The 22080-nt window shown below is 42.2% G+C and overlaps 2 protein-coding genes across 8 annotated transcripts; one reads left to right on the top strand and one right to left on the bottom strand.

Moving 5' to 3' along the window:
* Positions 1-1565: 1565 nt before the first annotated feature.
* On the bottom strand, positions 1566-5828 carry NDUFB9 (NADH:ubiquinone oxidoreductase subunit B9). Its single transcript, XM_080580820.1, has 4 exons — positions 5669-5828; positions 5157-5349; positions 2762-2875; positions 1566-1809 (listed from the first exon to the last, which is right to left on the bottom strand). The coding sequence occupies exons 1-4, from the start codon at positions 5752-5754 to the stop codon at positions 1678-1680; spliced, it is 525 nt and encodes a 174-aa protein (XP_080436946.1). The 5' UTR covers positions 5755-5828; the 3' UTR covers positions 1566-1677.
* On the top strand, positions 5801-21936 carry TATDN1 (TatD DNase domain containing 1). Of its 7 annotated transcripts, none has more exons than XM_080580813.1 (12): positions 5801-5869; positions 6600-6665; positions 7635-7684; positions 9536-9599; positions 10819-10962; positions 11063-11105; positions 15268-15353; positions 15476-15516; positions 16951-17027; positions 17704-17774; positions 18673-18799; positions 21714-21936. In XM_080580813.1, exons 1-12 carry the CDS (start codon positions 5848-5850, stop codon positions 21814-21816), a joined length of 894 nt encoding a protein of 297 aa, XP_080436939.1. In that variant the 5' UTR covers positions 5801-5847; the 3' UTR covers positions 21817-21936. The 7 variants fall into 7 exon arrangements, with proteins under 7 accessions (XP_080436939.1, XP_080436944.1, XP_080436942.1 ...); XM_080580818.1 differs by having other exon boundaries at positions 5802-5869; positions 19774-21936; XM_080580816.1 differs by lacking the exon at positions 5801-5869 and adding an exon at positions 6087-6110.
* The last annotated feature ends 144 nt before the right edge of the window (positions 21937-22080 follow it).

Raw genomic sequence — 22080 nt, 5'->3', positions numbered from 1 at the left:
AGCTACCAGGCAGCGGCCTAATTTATTGCCTTGCCACTGTGACAGATTCATTTTTGTCCTCAGGTTTCCATTTGTCACGAAGACATTAAAGGAAAACTCGAGGTGCCTTGGCTGGAAATCCGTCCTGTTGTGAGAAGGCTTAGAGCTTCATCCCCCCGTCTCTTTACGGCTGTATCTCATGTACTGAGTGGCCAGGCTCAGTCATTTTAACGCACATCCCTGCCATTTCTACAGTGAGCATGAGTCGCTTGCATCTACATGCACAAAATGCTTGTTCTATTGTGTTGGGGTTTTTTTTTTTGTTGTTTTTAATGCTGGCATATGGAGTAGCCGTCATGTTGGGGAACGGCTGTCAGACCTGCTTCGGTGTCTGTAAGAGGCAGGAGGGACTTCTTGCTCTGCTGCAGAGCTAACACCAACATAAAAGCAGCTGGTTGGCTGACTGGGAGGCAATGTGCAAAATCACACATAATTAAAAAAGTATCTGTTGTTTGTATCATTTCTGCAGAGTTCGTAGATGAGCAAAGCATAGGGATAAGATTTTGGGGGGTGGTAAGGTGCAGGAAGAGGGAACTGTTTTTTTTTTTTGTCCAAATAATAGTTAAGACTCTGTGTCTGCTGACTGCTCTAACCCCACAGTGATGTTGAGCACCCGAGCACCAAAACTGCCCGCAGCCACCTACAGCTGCAGAGCTGAGGGCCGGGGGAGAGGCAGAGCGGGCTGAGGGGATTTGCCCTGTGATTTTATACTTCCCCGTGATTTTTGCCTGCATGTGTTTTTAGCCTTTCATAAAGCAAGCCAGCATTTGTAGTTTAGCTGAGTGCAATTCTGGTAGAGCAAGCCCCGTGCTAGAACCCTGCGATGCTCACTGTGCACAAACAACCCCCCGACACCTGAGCGGGACAAGAACCAGCTCCGTGCTGGAGGTGAGGGAGGCGCTGAACAGCAGTGCTGAAACAAGCACAGCTGCAGTGCCCACTCCCCGATTCTGTTAATGCCTTTGGACCAACAGAGGGCAGAGAACAGCTCCAGCTTCCTCTTCAGACAAACTTTTAGCGGTGGAATATACGAAGACAAGTTTTTGTTTGTCCTTTTAAACAAACCCAAGCACATTTTAGCTTTACACAACAAGTGTAGCTTTAAACAATTTAGCTTTAAACAATTTAGACATATTGAAGATGACTGTAAAATTTCTAAGCAGCCAAGTTAAAAACCTTTTTTTTAAGATATATATCCAATCTGAAGATGTTTAGTCCTTAAAATAGCTGAAATTAAGTTTATGTTTTTTCTCTTGGAACATGGGCTTTATGCGGATACTTTTTCAGTCCCAGTAGTCGGGTTTTCCAACTCTTGCTGTGAAAGCTGCAAAGTAAGTTGTAGAAAGTGTTCAACTTTCTAGAACTCACTCTGGTGTTAGTATCCCATAAAGATTTCTTCACTGGCTGGTCCAGTGATTTCTCCACTTTAGGTACACAGCACAGATGTTAACAGTCATCTATTCTACGCCACACAAACTGGAAGTGCGTGCCTGCTGTAGTAGGAGACCAGAACGTCACAAAAATGCTTTCTGTTTCACTTTACTTGGCTTTATTTTGCATGACAGTAGCATATGTTCACTGGCATATCTACTGCCTACAGAGGATGGATCGCTTCAGTTCTCGCGTGCAGTAACGCTTTCACATGGGCATTTCACGGGGCCTTGTCACAAACTGCCACCACAGGGGTGGCAGATGCCCTTCCTTACGAGCAGGAGGCAAGGCTTCGGTTTTTGGACCATCACTTGGAGTTTCTTCTTCTAATTGCTTCATCTACAACACGACAAAAATATAATGCTTTAGTGCAGATAAACAGTGAAGCTGACCCCATTTCAGAAGGAGAGAGCTAGCAGTAATGCCTTCACTTGTCCTCACTATTCACTTACAAACTCGGTAATCACTGCAGGCTCATATTACCTAATTAAGGACTTTCTAAGAGGGGAAAGTGGTTTACAAGAGAATTTTGTACTTAAAAGGTCATCATTTCCTTATAATTCACGTCTGCCATTGCTAAATAAACTGCATTCTCTCGCTTCTTTGAAAAATCAGCAGTTAAATTACAGGTCCTAAAACACTCCCATACGAGTCAGTAGGAGACTTCTATTTTTGCATGCCCCCAACAGCCCTTTAGATGTCATCAATGGATGTTTCCTGAAGCAGTGTCAGTGCTGGCTGCCACGCTGTTAATTCTGATAGAAGTGACATGTTACATATAATCCAACTAGTTCTCTACAACCAAATCTAAAAATTATTTTGGGATAATCAACTTTTGCCAACTGAAGCTCAATTTAAGTTGACCAGAAATTGGTCTGGATTCCCAAATGATGAAGTCTGTAGTAAGTAATTTTTAAAGGTGCATCCACAACACGTTCAGAAGAAGAGGAATTCTCTGGTCATTCATCTCTTCTCATCTCACTTCGGAGTTACCTTTAGTAAAACAGCTACAGCAGCCCTGCACTAACTGAAAGGATGGCTGCAGGTTCAGCAGCCACCAAACTCAGCCATTCAAATTCCCTTAATGGCCTTCAGGAAGCTGTAACTCAGACCCGTGCACACATTTTAAGTCAAGCCAGCATTTCACACTGAAAAGCGTTCTAACAAAGCAGAGCCTAAGACCACAGCAGGCATTCAGCATTCTCACTTAAAATATTTTCCAAGAGCACAGCTCAATGCCACACAAAATGCTTGCTAAAGAAGCTTCACCTGGCATCGAACAAGCACTGACCTCTTTCTCCCAGCTTTCCTGCTGCAGCTTCTTCCATTGCTCTCTCTTGGCAAAGTAGTCAGGATACATTGCCTTCTCGGAAGGATGCCAATAATCCAAGCACCATTCAGGAATCTGTTAAAAAACAGCAACAAAACAACACTTTTATTACGTATGTATATAAAAACATGTAAAGTCTCTATATAGTATACTAACACACGAAAGAACTAAACATGCTCATTAAACCCGTTATTAAAATGGATAAATAACCCATGAAATAAAGTACCACGTAAAACCAGCACATAAGAATTACCTATTGTCAGTCACAGAGGGCAGAGCTTTTAATCTATTTCATGAATTCTCCTAAGTCATAGGAGAAAGTCATAGTGACTCGCTTAAATCACAGCATCTCGAAGACAGACCCCAGGTCACCTCCGTTTACTCTACAGCTCCTGAAATAATTCCATCTAGGAGAAAAGATGGATTTTCCTCCCCTCCTATCCCCAAAGGCGGCAGGTTAAAGATCCTTCTCTGCAACTACTAATTCATTTTGTTTGACAGAGAACTTAACAGCTCACTTCTGCTTGTCTACAGCTATTCCAAAAATTAGTGGCCTTTAGATCTTGATTATGGTTCAACCTCTGGAGGACTGGACCAGCTCTGGATGGATATCCTAATAAAAACTGAATTTCGAATTTTGCAGCAGCGTATTGCTTTGCTTAGCTTAGAGAAAAAGAGGCCAAGAGGTGACCTCGCTGCTCCCTGCAGCTCCCTGAGGAGGGGCAGTGGGGAGGGAGGTGCTGGTGATGGCAGGACACGTGGGAATGGCACAAAGCTGCGCCAGGGGGGCTTCAGACTGGACATCAGGAACAATTTCTGTGCCGTGAGGGTGGTCAAACACTGGAACTGCCTAGAGAGGTGGCTGGTGCCCTGTGCCTGCCAGTGTTCAAGAGGCACCTGGATAGTGCCCTCATTAATATGCTTTGACTTTTGGCTAGCCCAGAAGAGGTCAGGCAGTGGGACTCGGTGATCTCTGAAGGTCTCTTCCAACTAAACTATTTTATTGTACATCGCTGAATGTTAATATTTTAAAGATAAGAACACTGACAAAAAAAAAAAGGAAAATCTATGTTAAAATTAAGTTGCTCCAGTATCATCATTCATCCACTGACATTTGCAGTTTCCTGCTGTGATTCTCATCGCTGAGTAAAATTTTGGCTTAACAGAAAGAACAGACCAGCTATTAAATAACGATATATATATATACGAAGCACCAGTAAAAAAAAAAAATCAGACAGATTTAAAAAAATTACATTTTGTAGCAGCTTCTACAATGGACAGTCATTGACAAACCAAGAAGCCAAACCCTTGTGATAGCCGCTTGTTTAAAGCGCAGGCTTCGCATTTAAAACAGGGCAAAGGAAAGAACATAAATCCATTTACATTTCTGTATCAAAACTAATCATTGCTCAACTGACCTTTTTTCTGTCTGGATTCGTTTTCACCATTCTCTCTACTACTGCTGAGGCTCATGACCTTGGCATAAACTTAAGTTTCCTTCTTCCATTCCCACTCATGTTCTTTCTTCTGCCTCTAAATCTGTCAGGTTCTTTCACATGGCTTCTTATCTATAAGGAGCTGATCAGATGTAGTCTTCTGCATCAGCACTGTCTTCAGAATTTGGGAGAAAAAGGGTGCGTGTACTCTCTAGATCAGTACTGACTTCTCGTAACGTATTAAAAGAGACAATGCCAAAATAGTGAAAATGCTGTGTTTTTTTGTGAAGCCTGTTTCTTCACTCCTAACACATCGGGGGGAGGAGCCAAACTCCAGAGTGCCTTACATTCTAAGAACAGTGCTGCTATTTTTAAGCATACAGCTCAACATAAAATAGTCCTCAAATACTTATTTGGCACTGCAGTGGATCAAGGGAAATGGTAATTTGTATCACTACTCAAAATGCTGGAAGAAGGAAGGCCAAGTGAAGAGAAGCTCCCCAGCAGCCAGGCTGACATCAAGTTCCGACAAAACCAGAGACCAGGGCTGTGACCAGACGCCACCACACAGGGTGGTGCTGCTTCCTCCCCCTCCACTGTCACAGCTCTGCACCAACCCTGTCACTCCGCCTGTCTGACCCACCGCCGAGCAGCTTCCAGGTGCTTAAATCCCGGCAAAACAAAGCCTCTGTCCTCTGACAGAGCAGCGAGCTCCATTTCAAATGACCACAGAAGCACAACTCCTAAGCAAGCAATAAGTTTTCCAGCACGGAGCTATCAGAGAAATACCGCTGAACCAAACTGCAGCCCTATTAAAGCCTACTTAAAACACTCACCTTCTTTTCAGTGCCAGAAGAGCGAGGTAAGCGCACTAACAACCACCCCAAGCACAGCACTGCACAACCCCACAGCCCCCTTACCTTGTAGCACTCGTATCTCTCGTAGGAGGTGCCCCCGGGCGAATCGGGGAAGATGTAGGGCTGCGGGTGCTGGTGTGCCCAGAACTCCTCCTGACCGGCCTTCAGCAGCTCTGTAGCTTTCACCATATCCTTCACATCCTTGTTCTTATCGAACCGCTCTCTCAGGAGGCAGGCAAGGTATCGGTACTTGTCTCTGCAGGCACACGACATATGCAGTGTGTAGATTTAAATAAAACATCACAGAGAACGTGGCAACATCCCCTCTTACCCCTACACAAAGACAGGGCTCCTGAGGGCCTCCTGTCCCCACATCCGGTGTCCTTGCAGGCACTGACAAGAGGCTGAAGAGACATTTTGACATTCTCCTCACCCCTTCAGCCACGTTTAGAGGAAAGGGACGAGGATAAAATCCTCCCCCCCCAACCCCACAGGGTCCCGTCTCGGTGGGGAAAGCCGGCAGCGGGGGCTCAGCCCTCCCCCGCTCCCCGCACCTCGCTCCCTCCCGTCCTCACCGGTGGATGCACCAGGACTCCAGGTGCCTCAGGGACTTCTTGTAGAGCCGCAGCACCTTCTGCTGGTGCGTGAGGTACGCCGCCATTTCGCGCTGCCCTACCCCTCACCTTCATGCGCGGCGCCTCACGGGAACGTGGCGGCCGGCCCCGGGCGCAGGCGCCGAGCTCCGCCCGCCGCCATGAACCGAGCCAAGCTCATCGGTGAGGGGATGGGTGGCTTAGCGGGGTCCCTGTCCTTGTTCCCGTCCCTGTCTCCTCGTGTCCGCCGAGCCCCGGGTCCCTCCGTGCTCCCCCCGGGGTCGGGGCTGAGGAACCCGCTCCCCGCGAGGGGCTGAGGGCGGCGGGCGCCGGCCGCTCTGGTGACATGGCCGGCGCTTCGTCCGGGTTTGTCGCCCTGTGCAAGCCCTGTCTCAAGCCCTTTCCCCCCGCTCCCAGAGCCGAGGTGCAGGCAGGCTGCCCTTGAGGGGCGGTTAGAGCCGACGAGAAGGGTTTGGGGGTGATTCTGCCCTTTTTGGGGCTTCTCCGAGGGGCTGTTGTGCGCCCCTTGAGGTTCCCCCCCCCCCCCCCCCCCCCCGCCACATATTCAGTGGGTTCCAGCAAGCCCTTGTCCTGCTTTTCGCCTTGGTGCCTTAACTGTGGGCGTTAATAATCTTTAATTTTATCGAATTGGCTTGGATAAAAGCGTTCATAGGAGCACTGATTTAAAGGCTGTGTGCCGGTTGCTGCATTTTGCCTTCCCTCCTGCTGCTGAGGTGAATTGGCGGCTTCGTGGGGAAAGCCCAGGTGCTTGCAGTAAGCAGTGTCTCGGTATCTGCTTGTGGTGGTGAGGGCAGCTCTTCTGTACGCCTGTAAAATAAGTCTGGAGTTCTCAGAATGAAATGTGGAATGATTCTAATATCTGTGTTTGGGTTTTGTTTGTTTGTTTTTACAGATATCGGTATTAACCTTACAGACCCTATGTTCAGAGGAATCTACAGAGGAACACAAAAGCATCAAGGTAAAGTTACTCTTTTTAAAAGGGAAACCTTGTGCTTGTCAGAAAGTAAGATTAGAATTTATTTTCTTCTTCAAAAAATACATGTGTATTATTTATTAGGGCTTGAAGTAGAAAGTGTGACAAAATAATCATAGAGTGGGTTGGGTTGGAAGGGACCTTAAAGCCCACCCAGTTCCAACCCCCTGCCATGGGCAGGGACACCTCCCACCAGCCCAGGTTGCCCAAAGCCCCATCCAGCCTGGTCTTGAGCACCTCCAGGGATGGGGCATCCACAGCTTCTCTGGGCAGCCTGTGCCAGGGCCTCACCACCCTCAGAGTACAGAATTTCTTCCTTATATCTAATACAAATTTACCCTCTCTTAGTTTAAACCATTATCATTTGTCCTGTCACTGATTTATCCTAGATAAAGAGTACCTTTCCAGTTTTCCGATAGGTCCCCTTTAGGTACTGGGAGGTGAAGTTAGACTTTCTAAGCAAAATACATTTATTTTTTTTCCTACTGAGTTGCTTCTATTAAGTTGTCATATAGGTGACTACTTTGAGAGCAAAACGGAATGCTGATGTATTTATATTCAGATAACATGGAAGAAGCTGATCTAAGAGTTAGGAACAATAAACTATCAAAGTATTTCATTGCTGAATCATAGTTACTAATTATAAGTGATGCTTTTTTCTTTCACACTCTACATATATATATATTCATATTTTTTATATATATATGTATATATATATATAAATTAAAGAGCCTCCTAAAATATGTGAAATATCCATCGACTTTCTGGGCTTAGATCAGATTTTCAGTTATTGCATTCTGTTATTCTTTTTTTAAAGTGAGGTTTAAAGATTGTTCACGATAGGAATTTTGAAGGATGAAAGTGATCTTTAGTTTAAAAGTAGTTCAATTATGCCATAAAAACCATAAATGCCATAAAAAGTTCAGTTAGTGATATTTCTGTAAACTTTTGCAGATGACCTTTTGGATGTGGTAGAGAGAGCAGTTAAAGTTGGCGTTAAAAAGGTAATTTCTTATAATTAGACAACTTCTTCAGTATTTTAAATTGCTTTTAAATATTTTGTTTTCATAGTGCTGCAGTATGAAAACAACTGTTTCTGGAAATTGCAATGGAAAATGCAGTAACTTTCTTCAGTGCCATAATGCAAAAATATTCTGTGCAGGTAGCATTGTCTTTAAGTTGCACAGATGCTCAGGACGTAAGTTCAGTAGTACTGTATGTGATCTGTATTTACAGTTTCCAACATACAGTTTCAACAGAACAATGTTCTCCTCTAACCTACTGTAATCATTTTTTACAGAAGTTTCCGCATTAGTTATATTATAAGGCACAGCTCCCATCTTTTTGTATCCTGTGTGACTCTTACCGTACAGTTACTGATACAGGTCCAAACACAAAAAAAACTCTTGTGGACCTTTCTTGTGAAACTCTGGTGAACCTTCAGATATTTCGATATGTAAAAGGAATTGGTAACTGCCAAAAATATGGAAGTACCTGTACAATCTTACGGTTGATAAATCTGAATGTCTGCTAGTAAATATTGGCAAGGTTGTAACTGTTAGCTTGAGATCAGTGTTCTCAGCAATGGACCACACTCCTTTAGTTATAATACTCCAGCCTGCCTGTATGTGCATCTCTAAACTCAATAAGTTATCAAAGCAAAATTATGAATTAAAATAGAATGCGTCACGTGCTGCCGTGAACTGTTCTGCTGTACTGATAGGCTGGTGCATTAGAAATAAAGAAATAAACCCTCCTCTAGAAGAGGAACAGCCATCTTGATGGTTTGCTGAAAGGCTCTTGTCTGAAAGAGTGGGAAACAAACCAAGAGATGAAAAAAGAAAACACTACTGATGGGGAAGATACCACGGTGCAGCGAATACAGACTCATAGTCACTTTTACTGTATTTGTATGTGCTGCATAAGCATTATTTAATCCTTATACCACCCTCTGAGAGTAGGTGACAGTTTTTGTCATCAAAAATAAATTGTATGCATAACTTTTCAAGGTGCACGGTGGATTCAGAAATAGGATTCAGGAGTTCCTTGTCCACCTTCAGGAGGGTGGTCGGGCCCTGGGACAGGCTCCCCAAGGAATTGGTCATGGTACTGAGCCTGCTGGAGTTCAGGAAGCGTTTGGACAGTGCCCTCAGACATACAGTTTTGATTTGTAGGTTAATTAAAGCTCCTGTGTGGAGTCAGTAGCTGGACTTGATGATCCTTACGGGTCCTTTCCAACTCAGGATGTTGTCTTCTGTTCTGTTCTTTCCAGTCTTGCTAGGCTGGCTATGTTGCTGGTCTTCACAGTGATAGAAATCAATTCCAACCCAGGTTGTTTTCACTTGTCTAGAAACTTAATCTCCTTATTTGAAAATATGCATATTTGTCCATATAGCTGCTGATCTATGATTTTTTTTGTGTGTGAAGTTAATGTCAGCTTTATTTATTTTTCTGGTGGCAGTGCTGGGACGTGTCTAGTCTGTAACGGAGCACACTGCAGAGCTGCCTGACTTGGTGTTGACTAAATCTGATACATAGCATGTGAGGGATAAGTAAAATTTCTGGAGTTCATTGTCTTAGAACTTAGCATTGCTGCAAATAGAAGTATTTTACTCATTTAATGGTTTGAAATCATTAGTATAAAAGATACTTGATTTAAAAAAAAAAAAATCAATTTTTGCTACCTAGGCTATTTTCTAGCTCCTGAGAAGTATTCAGATTTGTTACTACGAAACTTTGTTATATATGCATTAGTAATTTTCTCATGTTTTCTTTCTAGATTCTTAGTTCTGAGTGTTTTCTCAAACGTGTTTGGTGTTCAAAGCAGAACGTACTGACAGTACTTTTCTCTCAAGTTTTTGATCACAGGTGGAAGTCTACAAGATAGTAAAGATGCATTGCAGCTGGCACAGACCAATGGTATGTTCACTTTAAACTTCTGTTGTCAATCAAAAATACAGTCTTCTCAGAATTAACAGTTTAAAAGGAACAGCCCCTGGAGGTGTTTACAGAATCTCGGATTAAAATAAAGAAAAGCGTGTTTCAGAGTGGGATAGATGCATTGCGCGTGGCTTTATGTTGCTATTTATGTCCCTGGGTGATGGAAGCAATTGGTCATTCCTCTAATTTCTGTTTATAGATAATTTGATGTTTAGAAAAAGCAAACTACACATGTTTCTGGAAGCAGAAAGCTTTTGCCAAGGCCCTCTTCCAGAAATAAGCTGAAATGCGTATATAATGCGGAATGTGAGTTTCTTGGTGATTTTTCTTTTTAGTGTAATTTACCAATCTATCATGACCAGCTGAACAGCAGAGGTACTTTCCTCTTTATGGTTCTCATGATTTTCCCTCTTTTTCTCCTGAAAGGACTATGTCCTTCCTTTTCTTCCTTAGGCAAATATCATTCCACTGATTACTTAAAGATGTATTTGAACTGTAAAACACACATTAAAGTACTGTTTACAGAAAAAAATCATAAAGTAATTTAGGTTGGAATGAACCTGAGGAGGTAACCTGCTCCAGCTGAATCCACCTCCTCACCTCCATCAAAGCAGGACCAACTTCAACACTAGCTCGGGGCCTTTATACGTGTGTGTATATATGTATGTACATATTTTCCTCCTATGCTCTTGCATTCTTTGTAAAGGCACTAAACAGATCTTTTAGTGTTGGCACTGAGGTAGTCTGGATTGGATTTCTAGATAAATCAGGCTAGGTGTTGTTGGCAAAATTCTGTACCAGCTAATGTGGAGGTGTGAGGGGAAATCACATACCACCTGCAGCTCTTGCAGCTGAGGGTAACGTGATTCCTAGGTGATCTCAAGAGGTAGGTGCCTTCGAACCTCGACAGTTCTGTGATTTGTCGAGGGCTGCTCCGCCAGAATAGTTCACCTCAGTACTGCAACTGAATGATGGGCAGTAAAGAGAAGCCTCCAGCCCTGAATAGAGATATTGTCTGGCATCGTTAAAGCACGAAGTGTCAATGTAATAAAATTGCAATGATAAAGACATTCAGAAGGAATTTCCTTCTAAAGTTAGGAACAATAAGGAAAAAAAGTCCAGATACTGGCTATACTTTACATAAACTCATTTTTTTTTCTTATTTTCCTTAAAACCTTCTAATCCTGTCTTGCTTTAGATATGTTTTACAGTACAGCTGGCTGCCATCCCACACGCTGCGGAGAATTCGAGCAGAGTAGCCCTGACCAGTATTTATCTGAACTAAAAAGTCTGATTGAAAAAAATAAGACAAAGGTAATAGCAGTTGGAGAATGTGGCCTAGGTAAGTGTTACCTTAGTATTTTGATATTATTTTTTCCTAGATATATGAAAAAAATCGTAGCACCGTAACTCACTGGGGGTTTTGTTCTTTCCAATTGTAGATTTTGATAGATTAGAATTTTGCCCGAAGGACACCCAACTCAAGTAAGAAACTTTTGATGACTCTTAAGTTGACTTGTACCAATTTTCTGTCCTTTATTCTCCTGCGTAGCATTTTGTCAGGTATAGATCTGCAATTTGCAGTTTGTTTGTTTATTTTCTAACAAAAATGTGACTTTAAAGGAGGATGCCTGCATTGAAGAAGTGCTGCGCTCTACGTTTTGCTATCTGTCTGGTGTTGACTTACACATCCTTTTCTGTAAAATCTATCAGCTTTTGTTGGTTTCTGGGTATGCCAGATATTCGTTCTTGCTAATACTGAGGGACTCTTGGAGACTCGTAGGGAGAATAATATAATTGCAGTGCGTGAAAGAAGAATTAGGTTGTTGGAGTGGAAGGTGTGGGGGAGGGAACAGAGCTGTCAAAAAGGATAAGTCAGCAGCGGAGAAAAGGAAGATTTTACTAAGGGCAGCGTTTGCTGAGATGGCCGAGAGCTGATGAAAAAATTAACCTGAGGAGTTGGGAGAGATCTGTATTTTGAAGTAATCGGTGCAGCAGAGATACTGAGTGGAAGAAGCACCTGAAATCAGCTCACTTTTTTTTTTTTAGTGAAAACCTCTGTCTACAGAGAGAACTGTGGACAGAGATAAGTGTAGGAAGAGGCAGGTGATTCATCCCTCATTTGAATTTATGAATTATGTTGCATATTACTGCAATGAGTAGACGTAGTCACTGGGGGGCAGTGGTTAGGTGTGGTTTTTCTAATTGCCACGTGTTCTCAGTGGGTAGAGTTAATCAGTTCTTTGTAATACTACAGTCATACAGTAAAATATTCACCAAACTGAACAGATTTTTCTTTTCCTGGTAGCATTCAGTGTACAGCAGCTTCGCTGGTGTATACTGTGAAGAAGCGCTCCACACTTTGGAGCATAACCTGTTAACTTTCTGTGGCAAGCTAAGATACTGGAGGAATATCATATTTTAGGATCCTTGATGCTCTTGAAAGAAAATTTAAGGAAAAAAAATATGTGATTGTCCTTAGCTAATGAACTGTAGCCGACAACCTGTAGTGAAAAACTTCTAATTGGATGGACTGAAATTGGGTTGCAAGGCAAGAAGTGACAGGGTGGAACAGAAATCACTCCTAAAGTGGTAGGTGAATCCTTTCTCATTAAGGTTGATAATGATGGAAAATCTTTATCTGAGCTGTTTCAGTGAATCGAATGAAACACATGAATCTACTTTCAAGGAGCTTTTTTGAGAGCCCTTGCTGGAAATTGCAGTTGGAAGGAGGTGACTGATGAAAAAGACCAAAGCAAGAAGTGCAAGGGAGCAAAGAACTACTGAAAGCCTCAAGGACAGATGCCTGCAAACGTTGTGTTTGCAGACTCCTCATCTTCTAAACAGGCTGCTTTCCGTGCTGTTCACCTCCGTGTGTTTGTGAAGTGTGGTCGGGGTGTTTGAGGTTGTTTTGTTTTCGTTTTTGTTCAGTCGGTATTGAGTTGGATACAGTCGTGACCTTTAGCAGACCGGAGAGCAAGTTCTTCAAATTAATATTCCGTGTATGCTTGATAAATGAACAGAAAAGGAAGGCAAAGTGCGAAACGCAGCACACCTGCTGGTGGGCAGCACACCAGCTGTCAGCTGCTCTGTCCTTCAGGTGTTGGAGCAGCCGCTAGGATAGCTGTCAAGAGTTCCCCTGTGGAAGAGAAGTGTGACAGTTTCCCAGTAGATAGTATCTGAGCATGACCTCTAGTTTATTTAGCGTTTAGTTGTGATTTTTTAGTTAGTTACCCTGTGTTTCCTTCTGAATAACTTCCGCCTGTAAAAATGGAAATGATTGTTTCATCCCGTTTCTGGGATTGAAAAGCTAATGAAGATGAAATTCCTTTGTTGAAGCACCACTGGGAACTTTTTGTCTGAATCTTTTGCCATTTTCATAACCTGTCCAGTAGTAAGTGGTGATTTGAATGGTAGGTGAAGATGGTGCCTTCGTGTTATGCAGAAGATCTCATTATAAATGGACTGATGAGTACAGAGAAGTTTCCCTTCTGTGCTACTGTGATGGGTTTACAGGGCTCAGTGGCAGGGAAAGCAGCAGCTGCAGCTCTGTTAGTGCCTTGGTTCCAAACCTGAAAATACCATGGCATTTGATCTTTGTGGTCAAAACTAAATCTGCAAACAAACACACAGGAATGTTTTCAGACTTCCTTATTGAGAAGAAACAGCTAGCACTGAATGACTCTCAACCGAAAGAAGGTGGCTGCACCTAAGTACTGAACCTAGTAAGGCTTGGGTGCCTGCTCATTTATATTGTTGCATTCTAATCACTGTATCTCTGATTTCTTTACACTTTTCCAGATTTTCTTCCTTATGTTTCTTTTTCTTTCCTTTTTCTTCTCTGGGAATTTCCCCATCAACCTCCCCTGCTGCTAGATACAGAAGAAGCTTACATCACCTTCCCGTTTGTAGGGGCACTTAACTTTGAGAAGGGTACTGGTCTTGAAGGTACAAAATTAGATTGCAGTTGGCCCGTGGGTTACTCATGGGGGTTATTTGCAGCTCAGTCTCTAAACCTCATTTTCATATGAAATGAGTCTTCTAAAGAATGAAAATCAACCAATTGTAGCTATTAACTGCAAGAGTAATCATGAGTTGCGATTAAACTTATATTTAGTCAATCTAAACTAAGCACGGTATCTAAGACTAAAGAGAAAATTCTAAGTAGGGGTAATACCTTCTGAATTTTCATGTCAGTTTTTAGTGTTAAGTCCATTTTTCTTCCGCCTGCTTTATCTCAGAGATCCACGCTGATGCACAAGGAAGTTAACTTTTATCAGAGAAACAGCAACCTGCAGTGTACAGAAAAGTGCGAATTGCACAAATCAAAATGACAGGCTGTGCTATCCTTTTGTTTGCGCCTACTTCTTATTTATATGTTATAAAGGTGTAAAACTAATGGCTTGCTGCCATTTTCTCCTGTTCCATACGTGAGTCATACGCAGCGGTATGAGGACACAAGTTTGCCTTTGTGTCTGAGACCTAATGATGGCAATGCCCCAGTGCCCTAGGCTGCGTTTCGCCTAAAGAAGCCCCACATGCGCATACAGACCCCGACTGCTGGACAGGCAGTGTTGTCCTTCCGTCCTGCCCAAGTAATGTCATTTTTCATATTACGTATGGCTACTGAGTCAGGTCTGCACTGGTGGCCCTCTACCATGCATAAGTTCCTCTAACGTGTTTCCTGAGCGCTTGCAATTTGCATGCCTGGGTGCAGCGTGACAGACAAAAAGAAACGGTAAAGGATAATTAATGCTCTGGGGTCAGAACTAGCTGAAATGGCAAGTGACAGGATTAGGTCAGTGCTAACTAGTTTCCTTTAGAAACTGGCTCCCTATTTAACTCCTCTCTGCCCGCATTTTTATGTCTCTCCATAGGATGGCTGCCTCGCTGTTACTGCTCCTTCAAAGGGAAAACTAGAATAGAAGGTAGGAGAAGGATAAAAATGAGGGAAAAGGAAGGGATGCAGGCACACAAAAGGGAGGAGAAGTGGGAAGAGTGACGGCAATGAGCGGAACAGGGCAGAAGTAAGATGCCTAATATTGGTACTCGTTCCACCCCAAGAAAAGCAGGACTGCCCTTCATGCAAGAGCGGACAAAAACTCTGAACTGTTACTTCTCAGGACAGCCAGCTCTGATGCCTGGTTTTAGCCATTTGAGGCTACAGAAGTTTTCACAATGCTCCCTCGCTCACCCTTACAGCTTTTATGAATGCTTCTTGAAATAGCGGTCTGCATGCGGTACGCTCTCTTCCATTCCTGAAATTTCAAAACCTTGTGGAGAGAACAGTCAGTTCCCGTTTCATTAAAAATAACTAAATAAAACCAACCTCCACCAAGACCCAGTCTGCATAAGCTTTGCATCCTTGGCGTATATATGTATGCATTCTTCCAGCGTTGATGCTCCTGACCACTTCTCATCCACCTTCAGGAGCAGGTCACTACTGTATGAATTAATATACAATGAGAAAGAGTTTCTTTTAAACTTGAGTTCTTAAACTGTGCAATTGATAGCTTTTGCATGGCAAATCTATTAATTCAGTCTTCACCTCTGGAGGACAAAAACGTACAAGCACTGAAAAAAAACCTGTTCTGCTATATTTAGCCTTAGACTGAGTTTCTGTTTAAAAGTGATTTTTATTTTACAGATATTTTGAAAAACAATTTGACCTGTCAGAACAGACAGGACTGCCCATGTTTCTTCACTGTAGAAACTCACACGCTGAATTTTTAGGTGGGTTTTGTTTGAGAGTTTCAAGCAGTAATAAATTCTGAATATGAAAGATCTGGAAACCTGAATCTTTCACCTTTGTTGCAGAGTTCTCTTATGTTTTTTTTATTTATTTCCTTTCATAGACATAATGAGAAGAAACAGAGATAGATTTGTTGGAGGGGTGGTAAGTTTGGACGTCAGAGTGGCTTTCATTTTTACCTGCATGTGTGTGTGCTTGGGGCTGGAGGATGTGTGTCAATACAGTTGTGGGATTTCTTGTTTGTCATGGAACCTGGGTAAGACTCCAGTTACGTGCTTTCAGCTATTACAAATTAATATCAGCGCTCCAGTCCCATTTTTTTTGTATTTCTAAATTATTTCAGTATTTTTATTTTCATTGCTTATTCAACAGTTGTTTTTAGGGAGGGTGCTGCAAGGTAAGAGGATAGGCTGAGAAAAAGCTCTGCAGCTGACATGAACAGTTTTTCTTGGCCTGTCAGAAGGACAGTTTAAGCACCTTATAATTGACGTTGGCCTCTTTCCAATTCTGCAGTGTCCGTAACTGGAGTGCCTTCAGACCACAGATAATTTGGGTGTATGTTCCCAGTGGAAGCCGTAACCTCAAACATTTGCTTCTGACATCAGACATCATTTTCAAATTACATCCAGATGTAACTTTTCGTTGCTTTCTGTCTTTAGATATTCAAATTGTGTATTTTAATTCAAAAGCGTAGCAGAAGAAACTTTGGATGAGATGATTAAGAAAGTCCAGCAACCCTCTTTCAGCTTTGCACTATGCCAGGGTCTTTCCAAAAGCAATAAAAGCTTGGATTATTCTGTCCCACAAACATCAGACCACACCTCTTACAATAACATCGCAGTCCCCAAGTTTCCCCATTGTCACCACAAAAACCTTCCCCAGCTCAGTGCTTTTCACGTTACGCTCTTACATCATGCTGTACAGCCCCTCCTTCCTTCCTCTCTTCTGCGAAGCTGGGAGCGAGTAGAGAAGCGAGGAACAGGCACCCTCTGCCGCGGGTCGTTCCCCTCGCAGGGTGGGGAAGCAGGCAGTGTCGTTGCTCCCCTTGGGGACAGAGAGCTGCAGTTTCCAGATAGGTTATGGTTTGCACCTTGTGGCCTGTTACTTGCATCTCTAGTTGCTGGGTGACCATATGGCATAGAGTGCTTGCTGTGGACTGAGGTCTGTGAAGAACATAAAACTGGCCCTTACCCTCCCTGACAGAGTCCTGGAGGGAATACAGAGGCCAGAACGTAAAAATTCAGCACACGCAGGATTGCTTCCTGGATAGTGTCCCACCTTCCGGCTGTCAGCCACAGGAAGCTCCTGGGCCAAACGCGGGATCACTGAATGGGCCTTTTCTGCATACATTTATCACTAATAAAATGTGGTGACCAGTTTTACAGCAGCGTGAGCTCTGCCGAAATTCAGAATCAGGTGAACCGTGTCCCACCTTTGTTTGAATTCATGAGTAATGCACTCCATCCACGGGTATTCATGACACAGATAGATACCAATATGTACTTGTAAATGACTGGAGATTTAGGTGAAGTCTGTATATTTCTATTACATGCATGCACGTATATTTATGTCTTCTAGGTTCATTCTTTTGATGGCACAAAGGAAGAAGCAGCAGCTGTAATAGATTTGGATCTTTACATTGGAATAAATGGCTGGTGAGTTATTTACAGGAAATAAAGCTATTTTAAAATGTCAGCTGCGGTGAACTCACTACTTTCTTTTAAACAATGAGGTCAAGTTTTCAAAGCTCAGTAGGCCCTTAATCGGCTGACAGATTTAGAATTGTACTCGTTAATCTTTTAGCTACGAAAAGTTCCTAACTCACAGCTCCAAAAGTTAATTGAGCCTTGGGTCCTTTCTGCTACCCTCCAATCAATCCTTGCTTATAAATAAATAAGGATTGAATGTGGAAGCAGGCTTTCTGTGAGGCACCTTTAAAATAAAATAGCATAGTTTTAAGTTGCTATGTTAAATCCAGGAGTAAAGCAAATGCAACCTGATCAGCCTTATATACCAGTCTCACAGTCTGAACCTCAGCAGTCATCTGGTCAAAAGTCAGCCGGCTTGACTTCAAGTTGCATGGGTTGCTGAGGGCTGGGCAAGGGAGGCAGCACGGGTGGGGGTTCTGCTTACATACCACGTCGAGCCAGCTTCACTGTGTAGCTCCAAATCTGCTGTTCTCTGCAAGGTTTGAAGTTACCAGGAGCACTTGTAAAAATAAAACATTTTTTATTAGTTATTTAGGAGGCTGCTTTTGCTGCAGAACACCAAGCGAAGTAATTACTTTTAAACACTTGGTTTTTTGTTTGTAACCAAACTCTGATTTTCTAGTTCTTTGAAAACAGAAGCCAACTTGGAAACCCTGAAATCAATTCCTAGTGAACGATTAATGATAGAGACTGGTAAGATCTTATGTCTTGGTCAGCTGTTAGTGACTTAAGTGCTCTTAGGCAATGTGTTTGCATAGCAATGATAAGGCAGGATCAAGAATTAAGGAGTCAGGAGTAGAAAAAGGACTGCCTGGTGCTCTACTTTAGAAGACAGGCTCCTTCTCAGCCTTCCAGTAGAGGTAATAAGCTGCCTTACCAGCTTCTGACATTACAGGGGAAGATGAAAAGGACAAATTAACAAGCCCACATTTCCGGTTGCATTGACATACTAAAATCCTGCTTGAGTGGTGGAAATGTACCATATGCAGGGCGACAGCTAAGGTATCTTCCCAGTGGTAACAGTAACGGCAACTGGAAACAACAGCTCTTTAAATGGAAGGAGGTGGGAGAAGGCTCAAATTCCCCTCCTGGGCTAATGAGCAGTGATTTTAATTTACTGACCCGGTGTGGGGTTTTTTCTTGCACGTACATTTTACATATGAGTAACTGTCCATTAAAAAAGCAGTATTTATTTGAATTTCTCAATCTGAGAGAAGGAAAAAAAAAAAGGCAAACTACCTAAATCCTTGAATTTATTTGCACATAAAGCACAAACCTGTTAAAAAACACAGGAAATTTCTGTGGAACAGATGCAGTGTGTCTAGCCATCTTTGTTACGCCAGTGGAAATTAGTGGTATATATTATTGTTGCTGATACTTCAAAAAGTAAAATTCTATGATAATGGTATGAAAATACGAAGACTGGTAAGATGTTAAATTGCCCAAATCTCTTTAAGTTCCATTTTGAACTGTAAGTCATTGCTAGAAAGAATTTGCTAGAGCTTTTGTCTGTGGACATAGTTGATGAAACTATCTCATGGTATTCTCAAGTGATTGCATGCTCCTAATTCTGTTTTTCAAATGAAACTAGATGCGCCTTGGTGTGGAGTGAAAAATACCCATGCTGGATCAAAATACGTAAAAACTACATTTCCTACCAAAAAGAAATGGGAAATAGGGCACTGCTTGAAAGACAGAAACGAGCCCTGCCATATAATGTAAGTGTACTGCTGTAGTAGTATGAAAAATACTTCAAATCTCACAGGGGGAAAAAAAGCAACAGTTCACTGGAGATGTAGTAAGTAGAAAGAAGTATGAATTTATTGAAACTTATGCAAGGTAGCGCTTAATTGGCTCTGAAAAAAAAAATTAAAAGGTCTTAATTTTCCCATTTTGGCAATTCTGGATGTAAAAAGCTCCCTGAAAACAAAATCAGTACTGTTTCTGGTTTTTCCCTCAATACGTTAGAGAATGGGTTAAACCCTGTAGAGTAACCTGACTTGAATAAATTTCGCTCAGCTGCAGTTATTTGTAAAACTGATAGAGCCTAGAGCTGTGCAGTCCTCTGAGGGCTGTGCTCTGAAGGGGGACGGCACCAAGATATGGCGTGGACAGAAACGACACGTTCATACAGCTTCTCCCAGGTCCCTGGGAGACCAGCCGTGGTGTGCCTGTGATATGAACTGCTATAACATGAATTTGGCTGGGATCCTTTCTGTATTCTACTACTGTGCTGTAAAAAAAACAGTCTCATGAAATACTGATCCTGTGAAGTTTAGTTACGAGTAACGGGTTGACATACAGATCAGAGAAGGAAAATTCTAAGGGCCACAGGACACAGAATTTAGACGTACAGAAACTTGGTTTTCTGCCACCTCTTTGTAATGCGTCCTCCCAGAGGTGGGAAAAGCAAGGAAACGTGCCCTTGTTTTAGTGAAAATGTGTAGTTATCTCCTGTTAAATAGCTTTGGCAGATGAAATGCCTGAAGTTTTACGACTGTTAGCACAATCTGGTTGGTGAGTCACGGCAGGCTTCTCTGTCATCTTCTCATTATCAGCTCCTGGAAAAGGAGTTCAGGAAGGTTTCTTGTGGCGTAGCACCTGAATGACTTCAGTGCAGCAAGTAAAGTTCACGGCTGTACTTATGCAGCTGCAAAGCCTGTTTGCGTGATCAAAAGATCTTTCTTTGCAGGGAAGCCTCTATGTATTTCTCTGAAAAGTTGTGTAAATGACCTGTTTGGAACCGGATTTTGAAATAGTTCTCAGGATGCTACGAAAGAATCTAGGAATTTGGCAGTGTCTAAGCAAGAGGTTATGTGACAACTGAGGGCAGTGCCGCATTTTTGAGAGACCTGAAGAAACTTCAGAGAAAAAATTGATCATGCTAAAGCTTACACAGTGACTCTACGAGTGTTCAAATATATTTCTGTGCAGTTACGTTGCTCTGTAATACTCTTTGAAATTAATTTTATTTTGAACGCAAACACAACACTAGCAGAGAAAAGCTGTTTCACTATTTAGGCTTTCTGAGGTCAGTCCATGACTGTGGAGTAGGGAAGAGATCAACTGCAAACAATCTTGTTTAGCTTAACCTTATTTCAAACCAACTGTCCTTTTAAAATTAATTATAACCTTTACTAGATGCAGATTAGTAACCTGAGAACCCCTTAAACCTTAGGAAGCGCAGTATTTTGTGACTTCTCAAGCAGCATGATCTGTTGTGAGAGGAAAGGTAGCATGAGGCCACAAACTATATTTAATAATTAGGGTATATATGCTGTTTAATATAGCTCAGTTGGCAGGAGGGTTTTTCCACTTGTCTTTTTTTGGTGGTGGTGGATGGGGGCGGGGGGACAGCTTTCAATTTTGCTGGTGATTTTATTTATATATATATATATACACATATATATAAATAACTGCACTACCCCCACCTTGGAAGCTATTTTTATTGAAATTCTAGCCACCAGAGGCTTTTTTTTTTTTTTTCTCCTGAAGTTTTCATACACACAATGTCACAATAACTTGTAGGATGCTACAATAATAGCATCCTACTGCATCCCTGTGGGGATCGATACCTGTAAGCCCTACCAAAACTCTTCAGGGCTGAAATTTTTTGGTACTTGGCAATTATTTCTGTGTAGGTTTGATCTCACCCCATCTTCTCCTGAACATTTCCTTAAACCAAGAAGCTATGTGGCTGCAAAGCACATGGGTGGGCATGAAACAGGCTAATTCTTCATTGAGGAAAATACCGGCATCCCAGGAATAGTTAGGAGCAACTTTTTCTACTCTGCCTTCCTCAAAAAGAAGTTTAACTATTGTATAAGTTGAGGCAAAAATCCAGAACCCAAACACCATCGAACTTGAGGTCCTTCATCTATATTACAAAGAAGCTTGCTTGCTTTCCTGCTGCTAGGGGAAAAAAAATATGGTGTAAAGCCTGTTAGGAATTGTACAGAATATACATTTTTTTTCTGTACACACAAGTGATAGGCAATCAAGAAAATAAGTACAGAGACAAGGTTGTGGCTTGTTTTTGTCTCACTGAGTGTTACTACTATTCAGTCAATTTCTTTTGCCACCTTTTCCTGGGTTGTATCAAGGCCATGGGCCTTTTACAGTGCTCATTTAACATCGACTGCTACTAGTACCTGCGTGTATTCCTCACAATCTAGAGAAAGGGGAGGTTGAAATGACCTCTTTTGGCAGCTGTACTCGCAGGTAAGTTTACAGCTGGAATTTAAGCTTTGCCATAAACCAGTTTGTTTATAGTGCAGCTTTAACCTTGAAAGGAGGTTAATGACTTCCAGTCTGAGGAATCAAGACCGCTGATAAAGACATGCACAAAGTGACACTTTCTTTGAAACAGAAAGCTGTTTAATAACCTCTGAACAAGAGTCAAAAGACCAAAGATGAATCTGTACCAGTGAGCAACCCGTGTTCAGGGAATGGACGTCAGTGACTTACTTAAAAGTGAAGCTGTTCGCAGATTTGAGCATCTTACCCTGTTGCTCTCAAAGGAGGTTTTTATTCCAGGTGAATCTTAGTTATTTATGTACATACAGATGCGACAGTCTGACACATATTCAGTACTGAGTTTCAGAGTCTCTAATACCAATCTTTCTTTTTTAGTCAAATTCTGGAAATAATGGCAGCGGTAAGAGAAGAAGACCCGCTCGAGTTGGCGAATACGCTATATAACAACACTATTAAAGTCTTCTTTCCAAATATATAAAGTTCTTCTTCTTAACACTCGCTCAGCATAACTTAAGACTGATCATATCTGCAAATTCTTATCAATGGAAGCCAGTATGTAGTGCTTTTTTTGTACAAGATTAAAGCTGATTTTGAAAAAGGTGGTCTGCATTGGTACAGTTTCTCAGCCCTATTTCCTTTTCATCAAGATTCAGGATCAATTTTTAAGATAGTCTAAGCTAGCAGCTCTTGTTAATACGTGTATGCATGGCAAAATGAATACCAGGCTGCTGAGTTCACATGT

This window comes from Anser brachyrhynchus (genome assembly GCF_964034855.1).
Source record: "Anser brachyrhynchus genome assembly, chromosome: 2".
Taxonomy (NCBI): Eukaryota; Metazoa; Chordata; class Aves; order Anseriformes; family Anatidae; genus Anser; species Anser brachyrhynchus.
Note: the sequence above shows the minus strand (reverse complement) of the source record. Positions and strands in the feature narration are given on the sequence as shown.